We start from the raw sequence: 13,522 nt of genomic DNA, 5'->3' as shown, positions 1-13,522 counted from the left end.
CACTACAATAGACAGGCCAAAAAAACAAGTGAAATAGTAAAAGAATGAGAGAAAATAAGAGCAATTATGTTCATGGAAGCAAAAAAGCTAAAAGTCTCCTAAGAGTAAACAAGGAGAATATTCATACCTAAACAATCAATTATCCTCATGTATTAATTTGCATAGTTGAAATTAAGAGAAATCATTAGTTGTTATTTTCTTATTAATCAATCAATGAGTTAATGTTTAATCTTGGGTGGAGACACACCTAACACTTTACATCCATCAACACCCAATGCCTTCGATATAGATTGCACTATCAAGAATGATATCCACTTGGTGACTAGTTAAGGTTGCCCAACTTTGCAAGTACGCCCCATTCTTATGGGATTATCATAGGTCATTAGGGTTTCCACACAAAGTCTTAGAAACTCTCAAGGTCCAGGTTAAAACTGTTGTGACCTCCCCATCTAGCTCATATATATTTCACCCCAACACTGAACTCAATGCTAAATGATGCATGTCACATATCCATGCACGAACAAGTTTCATTAGACTTTTCACTGTATAAGTGAGTCCATCCTCACCTTTATAGACTAGGTCACTTGTGTCAACAATATTTTGTATTAACACAAGCTCAAAATAGTATAATTTCACAATAGACAATCATTCATATAGAAACAAATGTTGATTATAATCAAACCCAATTTAAGACACTAATACTTTAATATAATCACATAATAAAAGCATTTAAGTTCACTATAATTATATCACTACAAAAAAAATTGTCATGTAGTGACACATGCCTTATAATGGCACTATATTTGTCACTAAAAACTATTTTTACTTATACTATAGATACAATATATGATTGTATATTAAAATGTGTAGGTATAGATTATAGTGACATACAATATATGTTGTTAAATCTCATTCAAAATCAATACTAAGATTGTGTGTAACTATATGTCAAATAAGTTTATACCTATAAATATTGTATCTATAGTGACACTTTTTATATATCACTGTATATAACTTTTTTTTTTGTAGTGTATATAGAAATCCTACACTTAGCATAGAAACACCCTATTTTAGTTTCAAGATTAACAAAAACAAGGTTTTGTCTAATACCTAGGGATTGAGCACCATTATCTAAAGTTGAGTTCCAAACTTCTAGGGAGACTTGGTTGAACACCATTGATGACATCATGCTCAGGGGTTAATCCAAAAAGGAGTCAATAGGAGTGGAGTAGACTTGAAGGAAGAAGACCCAAGCTCATTTTGAGCTTTAGGTCACTTTTATTAGTCTATTTTCTCTTCTTTGTATATATATTTCATTGTAAATATTTTCTTAATTTTGACATTGTATTTTTGGGTCAAATAGTGTAGGAATTTATTTCCTTGCAATTTTCTTTTTAGGGGTATATTTAGTATTTTAGGAGGGATACAACTAATATTTGACATATATGCTTACTGGATGTTTGGCCTATGAGAGAATGAAGAGTCATATCTCCACCATGGTGGATGAAAATTATGGTCCCATACTCTCTCAATGGTTCACACATCACTCACCAAGTCACATGTTTCACATACTAGTCACACTTTTTTTAAATCTTTGCTTCTACACCCCATTTCTACTAACACATTCCCTCATTACATCTTTTGCTCCTTGCCATGTGGCAAACTCTTATTTTTCCCTTTAGATCTAAGATGTTGATATTTTAAGGAGAAAAATTCAAATTTGAATGTCAAAATTAAACTAAAGTTAGTTGGCTTAAGTATAATTAACTTAACCTTGGTTGTTTCTACCTTAGTTACCTTAAATTGCACCACAAGTTATCAAACTCTATATATACATGTATTCCACCTCTATTTTTGTCACTTTGATGCTTGAATGGGATTTAAGATTTTTCAAACTCTTGTTTTTGCCTTGGAGAATTTTCTCCTAAAGAACTTTTGTTAAGGAATTTTTCCTTGTAGCAAGTTCATTATTTTTTGCTTATCTTTCACTTGGAAGTGGTGCATCATTCACTTCAATATTTGTTTAATCTCTTTGATATTTGGAGTCGTGGATGAAAATCGAATAAGTAAGAATGGAACTATGGAGAATTCAACTCAGAATATTCATAACCCAACCAAACATTAAAATAAAATAGATAAAAAATCACTAAGAGGAAGCCCCAAAAAAGATATATGGCTTGGGTATCTAACCTTTTTCTCTTTTTCTTTCTTCCCCTATTTTCTTATTTTTCTCTCTTCTACTTCATTACATCTAACCTTAAACCCTCTTTTTCATCTTTCCTTATAAACTTACAATTGGGCTTGAACTATCATTGGGTCACAATTTCTCTATTAGGATTTTATTATCATACCCTTATTAACTCTTAATGTGAGATAATAATAGTAGCAATTAGGGTTGTTCAATGATTCAGATAATTCAATAAAATTGATGATCCGAACTAAACCAATGAAGTTGGTTTGGTTTTATTTTCTTAATCGAATCAAATTTGATCAAAACCAATTAAATTCAACCTTAATTAGTTTGGATCACAGATTTGCATTTTACAATATGATGATTTGAGAATCGAACCAATTAAAATTATCATTATCATTATTATTTAATTATTATAATTATCATCTTAATATAATTTTATAATATTGTGATTTCATTAGTAACACATAAGTGTAATACTCCTATATCACACTAACACTAACAATACTACAATCACAATAGCTCTTTTATGATATTATTATTTTATAATATTAATAGATTTATATTATTATTATTTTATTAGTTACATTACATTTACTTACCAATTATCATATGGTTCATACTTAGTTGCACATCTCTAACCATTCAACTGTCAATTTTTGGCTAATTATGGAGCTATTGTTCACTTCATCTTAGTTCAACCATTAGACTAAATAATACAAAAATAGCCTTTATTTCCACTTAATATATTAATAGTATGTTTATTAGTTTCATTTTTAAAGTATATTTTATTTATATTTTAAGATTATTATTATTTTGATTTTATAAGAATAGAAAAACCCTTAAAAAAAAAAGAATAGAAAAAAGTTAATTATATAACATTCATAAATTAATGTATGCAATAATGAGTTTAATATATTTTTTGACTCTATTAAAATTAAGGTATATGTTAATAATAATATTATCTCCTACATCAAACCTTCGATGATGAAAATTCTATTATGATATCACATAAAATTGGTTAATATAAAGATATTCTATCAATATGTGTTAATTCCTACATTGCAACATGTAATATCAACCTCATGTTTCATTCCTTGGCACACAATCTTGTAATAATGAAAATAACATTATGATGTCTAATGTAAATTTATTGAAAACATTTGAAAATGAGCTTGACAAAATTTAAATGGATTAAAAATGATATTTCTTCTCCCTCCCTAAGCTTCAAGATGATGCCTTTAAAAAATGAGAGACCATTGACTTCCTCGATCGAGAATGAAAGCAAATAGAAAAATGAAAAATAAAATAGAGCATTTATAGAACTTTCATGCCTGGGTCCAAAAATAAATAGTAAAAAGTTTAAGTATAAAATTAATTTTTATCCTAAATCTTAACTTAATCATAAAATAGTTAATATTTTAAATTTAAAAGTTTCATATTAGTAAAACTAATGATGATTTAAGTGTTAAAGTGATCTATTTTAATAACAAAAGTTAACACATTTAAAAAATGATAAAAAAAATGAGTATTATATAAATTTGGAGGGCTAAAATTAAATAAAATTGATTTTTAGAGGATAAAAATATATTTAACTCTAAATAGATTTGTTTTTCTAGAAATTGAACAAAAGAATCGTTGATAGACTCTAAATTATTGTTAAAATAAAAAAAATAAAAAATCATTAAATTTTGTGTGATTACTGAATTTTATATTTTTAATAAATTTAAATTGATTAAATTTGTTTAAAAAATATCTCAGGATTTTTTTATTATAAAATAATAAAGATTGTAGTTTTCATCGGTTACTACTGCTACTACTTGTCTCCTTAGAACGTTGTTATTGTTGTTAACTTGTTGACTAGTAACCGTCGTGTAGAAAAAGCGTGAACCCATGAGGCATGAAATGCATGCTGACCTTTGAGTCTGAGTTGAGCAAAGAGTAACATGGCATATGCAAAATTAATTATGATATAATTTTCTAAGATACACTTTTAAATATATTTTTTTAATTAGTTCTAATTTATTAAAAAATACTACTAAATTTAGTTTATTTCACATTCTATTTAACAAATTTATCGTGAATTTATGTAATTTTCAATGATAGAACTTATAATATTGGTACGGAGGGTGTCGGTAATGAACTAAGGATGCATGGCACTGAAAATAATGGCATAATGGTAATTTGGTGGTAGTAGAACGCGAAAGGGTGCGTGTAGCGTGAGGACTGAGGAGGTTCGATTTGAAAGACCTCGAAGACCGTAATGAACACCGCAGATCCACGCGTTTCCGTTCAACCCATACTCTCTCATTAACTCCAACAACTCAAATAATAAAAAAAAAAAAAAAAACGAAGAAAGATAAAAAATGCTTCTCTCACAACACGACAACCACAAAACGCAACCTTATTAACTCCTTCCTCGCTATTTTCCTTGTACTTTTTTAATTACATAACATAACTAAAAAGTAAAAGAAACCTCACTTTCATTAATCCACTCACCATTTCCTTTTTCCTCTTCATTTCTCTGCTTTTTCATTACACTAAGATGGGCGAAGAGCACCACCATGCACCGCCGCCGGTTCAGGCGCCTCCGCCGGGTCCGCCGCCGCCGAATCTAGCACTCTCCAGAGGGCCTGTCTGGAATCCAGCTGAGCAACTCTCGCAACTTCAGTATTGCATCCACTCCAACCCTTCGTGGCGTTAGTCTCTCTCTCACCTTTTGACTTTTTTTGAAGAGAAAAAGTTACGTGTGATGCTGAAAGCAGTTAGAATTAGGAATCTCGTGTCAAACCTTAAACCTTAAAATAACTTGGTTGATTTGTTTGTGGATTCCTTTTTTTGTTCCCTTTATTCCATTCTGATTCTCTTGAGAAAAAAAAGGTTCTTTGTTTTTTGCTATTGTCAGTGTTGTGAATCTTTTGTGTGAGTCGGTGTGTAAAAAATTAACCAAAAGACTGTGACACTTTTTTTTTTTTTTTTTTTTTTTTTTTTTCCTTCTTCCTAGTATTTAGTTTTATGATTCTGCATGCATCTTTGAGCTTCACCTTTTGATTGCGTGAAAAACACAAATTGGCAGCGGAAGCGCTTCTACTGGGTTTTCAGCACTACATTGTGATGCTTGGAACAACGGTTCTGATTGCAACCACGCTCGTGCCTCTAATGGGTGGGAACCATGTAAGTGAATTTTTTTTTGGGTGAATTGTAAGTGAAATTTATAATATATAGATTATAGATTATATAGATTGCAAGTCTGTTTGGAAGCTAGTCAAAAGTGCTTTGAGAGCTTTACTACTGAAAAAAAAAACTCTTTATTTTCAATAGAAATGCTCTTGTATCCAATCAAACTCTGTATTATACTTTACTATTTTTGTTGCTTTAGTTTGTCTAGCATAGATTAGTATGGTATGACAATAACAGAGTTTGCTATTTTTGGATAGGGTGACAAGGCTCGCGTGATTCAATCTTTGTTGTTTATGTCTGGGGTGAACACACTGCTTCAGACTTGGTTTGGGTCTAGGCTTCCGACGGTGATGGGTGGATCCGTTGCTTTTTTTCTTCCAGTATTGTCCATTATAAATGATTACACTGACAGGACATTTCCTTCTGAACATGAGGTTTGTTTTTATCACTAAGGCTTGTAACTTAGAACTTTTAATGTTGGACTTGTTTGTTTTTGACTCGTGGTTATGACAATTATTTAATTGCTTTTGGAACTTGTGCTTACTGAATTCAATTGTACTGAGTTGTTCAAAATTGTCTTCTTTATACTGTTATGTCTTGTTGGTTCTAAAACAAGAAAGAAAAAAAATAAGAACAGATCCTATGCAAGAATAAACCAAAAAAACGTAGAAATGAGAAAATCCAACTAGAACGTAAAATGTAAATGCAGAAAAAACGTTATAGCAAAACGAAAAAGATCAAGAGAAGAGAACACAACATATTTACGTGGTTTAGCCAATTTGTCCTACATCCACGAAAGAGAGCAGGTCCCACTATCTGAAAACATCAAATCTTTACAACAGACCAACTCTTGCTCTTCTCGAAACCCCTTGATTTCTCTAACTAGTTTTCTGTTCCTCTCTATGTATCTTCTTCAAGCTCTCTGTGCTCACACTTAGCACTGTGCTATTCACGCTTTCTCTTTCTATGTTGTGCCTTAGAAATGATCCCCTAATAGATATATATAGGGATCCAAGACACTAAAACTAAGTCTTATAAAAAAAACAGATTGAACCCATCATACTAATGAAGACTGATCGAGTGTATAGTCTTAACTCATCAGACGAATGGAGATAGACTAAACCTATATGATTGTACAAACGAAAGACTACAAAGCATTTAAATGATACATTAGATTTTGAGTCATAATCAACACTTGTAGAATGAATGAATGGTAGCTACTAGCTAGAGCCATCAGTAAAAATCAAGTTCCACATTGAATAGAGAGTGTTCGATAAGAGTTTATAAAGCTTAGATACCTCTTACCTTACAAGATTATTTAGATTGTGCAAGTGCTAATCCTAAATCCTGTTTGAAATGGACTTCCACCATTGTTTCCGATAAAAGCTTTCTATTTATTGATTTTTTAAGCAGTTGACTTTAGGGATTTGCTAGCAATTGAATGCATTGTTTTCTTTGTTTCAGTGTTGTTTATCTTTTTCTCAGTTTTCTTTAAAAATGTTTGTTCTGGGATTTTGTTGCTTTTCCCTTTAGCTCAACTCACTTCAGTTTGCATGGTGTATACTTGTCTTGTTATTTGTTGACTGAATTGCTTTCTCTAACATGAAAATGGTGAATCAAACTGCTAATGAATTATCACACTGGCACTTGTAGAGGTTTACCTACACAATCAGAACAATTCAAGGATCCCTAATTGTATCTTCTTTCGTCAATATCTTCCTTGGGTTTAGTAAGACTTGGGGAAATTTGACAAGGTAAACTTATGTCATTTTTCAGTGTTAACTTGTTTTCCCTTTTGATTCTAATTTTTTTTACAGTTCATGGCCTCTCTCGAAAGCATCATTAAAAGTCACAACTTTATTTTTTATTATTATTAATTATTAATAATTCTGTTGGTGATTCTTCTTTCTTGATGATCAGGTTGTTTAGTCCCATAACCATTGTACCTGTGGTATGTGTGGTGGGTCTTGGTCTGTTCTCCAGGGGCTTTCCATTGGTAAATGTTCCTAATGCATTTTCCTTGAATAAAGGTTGTTTATTAAAATATGAATTATGAATATAAAGAGTTCATGAACTCAACTTTCTTCTTCCATGCAGCTTGCAAATTGTGTGCAGATTGGATTACCTATGCTCATTCTACTGGTCATAACTCAGCAGGTTTTATATCTTATCTGAACCAATTTATTAAAATTTTCTTTTTTACCACCAATATTAACATGACCTTTTTATTTTGTGCAGTATATGAAGCGTATTCATTCTGCTGCTCATCAAGTACTCGAGAGGTTTGCTTTACTTTTCTGCATTGCTGTTGTCTGGGCGTTTGCTGCTATCCTAACTGTGGCTGGTGCATACAATAATGCTAAAACAAACACCCAAGTGAGTTGTCGCACGGATCGCTCATACCTTATGTCTTCCGCTCCTTGGTATGTTCCGACAATAATCAACTCAACGGTTTATTTGAGTTTGAGTGCTCTTTCTAGAACTTCATAATAACAATCAAATTGTTTCTATTCCAGGATTAAAATTCCATATCCATTCCAGTGGGGTACCCCAATATTCAAAGCTAGTCATGTCTTTGGGATGATGGGGGCAGCACTTGTCTCTTCTGCTGAGGTCTGTCAACTATTCCTTAATATTTTGTATTATACATGTTGTTCTACTAATTTATATGTTCATTATCAAGTTTTTAGGCATTTGGAAAGTGGAAACCTTGGCCTCTGGAAAATGATCATAGTTTTGGGGCTCTAGATTAACAATTATTTTCAATCCGTTTTTATCAAACTGATGATCTTACACGGAGCATTTTATTTGATGAAATTTGAATGCAGTCAACTGGTGCTTTCTTTGCTGCAGCCAGACTTTCTGGTGCAACACCACCGCCTGCACATGTTCTCAGTCGAAGCATTGGGCTGCAGGTGAATCTTGCTTCTTAACAATTAATTTACTTGTTTCATGTTTTTGCTGAATCTTGATATGCTTGTAACACTTATCACACTGTTTTTCATCCTTCTAAATGCAGGGCATTGGCATGCTGCTTGAAGGCATATTTGGTTCTGTTGTTGGCACTTCTGTATCTGTGTAAGAAATCAATGTCCCAGAATGGGTTTATCTTAAAACTTTTGGTTTCTTTGCTGTGAAGTGCCATCCTTTTATATATTAGTTGTCTCTTACTGATTTTGTGGGTAATTGCTATTATGTGCATTGCTATTGAGATCTTGATGGATGTGGTGAACTGTTTAAATCATTCATCAGTGATTGCTCTGGATTACTATACTTCTTAAGACCCTAAACCTTTAACTGCTCGGTCCATGGGTATTTAAATTACTCTAAGTCTCTGAGGCTTTGTTTGCATATCTAATGATTAGTGGTATGAGATGGAATGGAATAAAAGTTACCATACAATTATTTTACGAAAAAATGGAGGAAAGCTTTCATTCCATTATTTTGGAAAGTGAATGAAGTGCCAAGGAGATTAGGAAATAATAAGCTGTTTCCGTCCCATACCCCAAATTGGGGGGAAGAAAATCAAGCTATTGGATGGAATAGATTCCACCATGTTCCATTTCACCTTAATTTTAACAATCCAAACAATGGCGGCTTATGTCATTCTGTTCACTACCAATCAAAAACATAGCCTATAACAAACTGTGGTTGTTGTAATCCACAAAATCTTCTGAGAAAAATTAGTGTCGACAGAAGTTTATGCTTGGTTATTGTTTGTTCCAATATTTAAATTAATTTATCCATATGTGATGCTTTTCCTAGATCATGAAGCAAAGGAGAGTTTTACTTTTGCTTGATTATTTTGTCCTTTGTTACTTCTTTTAAGCATTCATTCGCCTAATTGGAATGGTCTATTGAAATGGACTTTCTAAGCTCACATTGCCTGGCTTGTAAATATTCTCGTATGGATATTAACTGTGGCAACTTATAACCCTTGTGCTTGTAGATATAAATGAGGGACTTACAAATGTTATTCCTGCTATGTGTTCTCTAGCAAGTCTTCTCTATATTATTAGTGCTGTGCAATTATTTTGTACTCTTCAGATTATTGTTGATTTGAAAATTGTTCATATGATTTTGTTAAGGATGAGCATTTAGTGCAGTCACATAGATGTTAAAATGAAGATAATATAATTACCTAGGTTTACTTCATAGGAGTGGAAAATGGAAAGAGTGGGTGAGGGAAGGAATAAAATTTGTAATGTATCTGGAGTTCTAATATAATCCATGTGTTAAATTGTGATTTCACATGTTATTGAGTTGTAACATCTATTTTATATTTAAATCGTAGTTTTTTAGCAAGAATTTTGCTAACTTCCATATGCAAGAGGAATATGTATAAGATTTGAGATTAAGAATTCTGTGAGTAAAAATCTAATAATCTTTTTGATAATTGCAGTGAAAATGTTGGTCTACTTGGTCTAACGCATATAGGGAGCCGCAGAGTGGTGCAAATATCATGTGGTTTTATGATCTTCTTCTCTATATTTGGTACTATATTCCATCTGATACTCATGTGGGTAGATTTTCCTTTCAGTTTTACATTTTTGGTGTAATTATTTTACTGTCTCTTTCAGGGAAATTCGGAGCCTTTTTCGCATCGATTCCCCTACCAATATTTGCTGCTATATACTGTGTTCTATTTGGTATTGTGGGTAGGTGCTGCTGCTATTACATATATTATAATAATACTTTTTGACTAGTAGATGCAAGCCTTTTATTTTATTATTTTGGTTTTTTTGCAGCTGCTGTTGGGATTTCTTTTATACAGTTTGCAAATACCAATTCCATAAGAAATATCTATGTTCTGGGTCTAACCTTGTTTCTTGGGATATCAATACCACAATATTTTGTCATGAACACAGCACCTGATGGTCATGGTCCAGTTAGAACAGATGGTGGATGGGTAAGTGACTCTTCAAATCTCTTATTTCCCTGTGATTAATTAGGCATATCATCTTACGTGAAACCAGAACCACTAGGGCTGGCTTAGTGATGGGTTCGGGTAAATGCATGAAGACTTTAGGTTCGATTCCTCGTTGTCCTTGTTGTAATCTTTCCTACTGATTAAAAAATATCTTTCGTGAACCCATAATTAAGGCTATGTTTTGAGATTAGGCAAATGGATCAATTAGATGCTACCTTTTAGGGAAAAAAATAAACTTCTGCCAACACTATTTTGTTAGATCAGTGAATAGATGTTCAATGAATAATGCAGTAGATGTTCAGGCAGTATTTAGGTGCAACCTGTGTTGAAGATCTACATCAACTAGCAGGGGTGGTTGTGGATTGGATTTTTGAAAATTTCAAAACGAACCGAACTGATCAATTTCAACCGATATCTTTTTTATAAGATGGATTGATTCAATTTTTTTAAAATATGGATCGAGTTTTTTAAAATTAGATTGGTGCAGTTTAATTATTCACTTTATACTCATGGGTCGTTTTTGTTTTTTTTAAATAGACCCGACCAATCCACGTTGTAAAAATGGATTAGGATTAGATAACTGAATCAGTTTTGTAAAGTGGATTGAATTGGTTTTTTCTCTAAATGAATTAGATTTTTTTAATATGGATCAGATCATATTTCAGTTTAGATCGATTTAGATTTTTTTGCAGTCATATCAACCACTGATATGCATAAATTAGAATATATAAGTGAGGAACAATCTTTATCTTATAACTTGATTTTGTAGGATTGAGTCAGACATAAAACCTACATTTAATGACCTGCATGGTTTAGTTTGGCCATTCATTTTAGTCTCTCATTATGTTTTTTTATATTTTATTTTTTAATGTTAAACGACCGTGAAAAGTAAAGTAGGAAAAATACTAAATGAATGACATTTTATCAAGTTAGAGACTAATGGGAGGTTTTTAAAATATCAAGGATTAAATATAAAAACTAATTATAAGAATTTACTCTTATCATGGCAAAATATGGAAACATATACTGTTGATCTTCTCTTCCAGTTCAATTTGAATTATCAATTTAAAGATTTTGAAGCTGACTTGTTATCTTTGAAGTGATTATTATCCTTATTTGCTTGAGAAAAATGCATTCATGTGACATTGATCTACCTTGTTTTGTGTGACAACAGTTCAATGACATTTTGAACACCATATTCTCATCTCCCGCAACTGTGGCTATAATCGTTGGGACAATAATTGACAACACACTTGAAGGCAAACAAACAGCTGTGGACAGAGGACTTCCATGGTGGGGTCCATTCCAGAATAGGAAGGGAGATGTTAGAAATGAGGAGTTCTATCGTCTACCTCTCAGGATAAATGAGTATATGCCAACTAGATTTCTCTAAACCTTATCTCTACATGCTTCTACTTAACCCCCTTCTGTAAGCTTAATGACCTTGTATAATATGGATAAACAAAATTTTCATCATTGCCTTGGTTCACCACATAAAATTTTCCTTTACTTGTATAAATCGATTCATGTGACATAGTAATTCTTTGGATAAATATCTCTCCTGAAATATGCTTTAACTACTCATTTTTTACTCATTTAAAAATGAGTCAAAGTTTAGCCCTTTATAACATAAATGAACTATTATTTTGTTCGTAACATAAGCGAACTTTTTTATTATATTGAATAGTTATTAATATATCTTTGATATTCTGTCTTTTCCTAAAAGTTTAGTATTATCAACAACCAATTTCAAACATTTTATTATTGATTTTAGTGTTTTAGAAGTTATAATGAAGTGTTGAATACTTCTATTGTTGCATTTGAAATTTCATTTTTAATTGTTATTTATTTTTCGAAGGTTCCGACGTTCATAGTAGATATTTAAAACTTGCTGTTAATTTAATTATGTTGAGAATTATCGTCAGAAAAAAATTCTATAGTAATTTCATTTTACATTAAAATAGATTTAATTGCAAGACATTCATCTTATAGGGGAAAATAATGTATATTTTAAAATGGTAGGAGAGGAAGATGTGGCACGATCATTTTTTTATGGAGGAAAATGTAATATGTTTAAATTATTTATCTTATTTTCCCTCGTGCAAAAGTTTACTCAAACAGTATGCTCAAGTGTAGGTTTGAGATGGTAGATTTTGCTGATGCTCTAATCAAAACTACTACTACTATAGTATCTTGGAATGAATTTAGGCTAAATATTTATTATATATAATTAAAATTTATAATAAATTATATGTAAATACATATTATATTTTAATATATAAATTAGTTTAGAATTTGTATAAATATTTTTTTTAAGAAAATGTAAGTTATATTGTAAATTTAAGATAAATAATTTATATTACTGTGTAAAATCATTTAATTATATATAATTTATTTTAAATCATTAAAATTTAATTTATAAATAAATATGACAAAATGAATTAGATAAAAATTTCTAATTAAGAATTCTTAAAAATGCTTTTGTCGAAATTAATTTTTGAAAATGTTTTTGTACAATATGTTTGTGATATTTGTGTTTAATATATTAGAATAGATTTGTGTGTTAGAAGTGAAAAATTAGTGGATAATAGATATCACTCGGCAAGTTGAAGACATGAAATAGGGTAAACGATTGTATGGTCAACAAGATTATTGTCATTGTTTAATCAAAATATTTATCTATTTATAATATATTATCAGTGCCTTGTGGACTCATGCGTTGTCGTCTCTTCTCTTCTTTTGCCTACTTTTATCAAATTACATAGTGTCATCTTTCAAGAATTCTTGTACGTATTAGTTCCATACTTCCATTCCACTACTATATTACTCTATATTGCTATACTTAAATTTCATTAAAAGTTGTTACAATGATAAGTGATAGGATGGGCGGCATAAAAGAAATAGAATTAAATGGTTAATTTTTTTTAAATTCACTTTTAGTTGTAAGTATATAATTTTAATCTCTTAATTTTTATATTATAAATTTGGTCTTTATAGTCTTCAAAATCAAGTAATGTTAATTCACACATTAATGTTATCTAAAATTAAATAAAAAATATTTTTGTAAATAATACTACTTGAGAGTTAGTTATATAAAAAATAATAGCATTAAAAATTTAAAAATATTTTAACAAATTATAAGTTTAAATTGATATAAAAAAAATAAAATATATATTGTAAAAAGTAATGTTCTTTACATGGAAACTAATGTGATCAAGTAA

The 13,522-nt window shown here is 30.7% G+C and overlaps 1 protein-coding gene across 1 annotated transcript; it reads left to right on the top strand.

The window, feature by feature from the left end:
* Nucleotides 1-4,626: 4,626 nt before the first annotated feature.
* PDE135 (Xanthine/uracil permease family protein) lies at nucleotides 4,627-11,777 on the top strand. The gene is made up of 14 exons (XM_020382646.3): nucleotides 4,627-4,890; nucleotides 5,268-5,365; nucleotides 5,629-5,805; nucleotides 7,025-7,125; nucleotides 7,292-7,367; nucleotides 7,469-7,528; nucleotides 7,610-7,794; nucleotides 7,888-7,984; nucleotides 8,200-8,286; nucleotides 8,391-8,449; nucleotides 9,774-9,865; nucleotides 9,952-10,029; nucleotides 10,120-10,280; nucleotides 11,476-11,777. The coding sequence occupies exons 1-14, from the start codon at nucleotides 4,737-4,739 to the stop codon at nucleotides 11,692-11,694; spliced, it is 1,644 nt and encodes a 547-aa protein (XP_020238235.1). The 5' UTR covers nucleotides 4,627-4,736; the 3' UTR covers nucleotides 11,695-11,777.
* The last annotated feature ends 1,745 nt before the right edge of the window (nucleotides 11,778-13,522 follow it).

Source organism: Cajanus cajan, chromosome 9 (assembly GCF_000230855.2).
Source record: "Cajanus cajan strain Asha chromosome 9, NIPB_CcT2T_4, whole genome shotgun sequence".
Taxonomy (NCBI): Eukaryota; Viridiplantae; Streptophyta; class Magnoliopsida; order Fabales; family Fabaceae; genus Cajanus; species Cajanus cajan.
The sequence above is the reverse complement of the archived record's forward strand: the minus strand, read 5'-3'. Positions and strand labels throughout refer to the sequence as shown.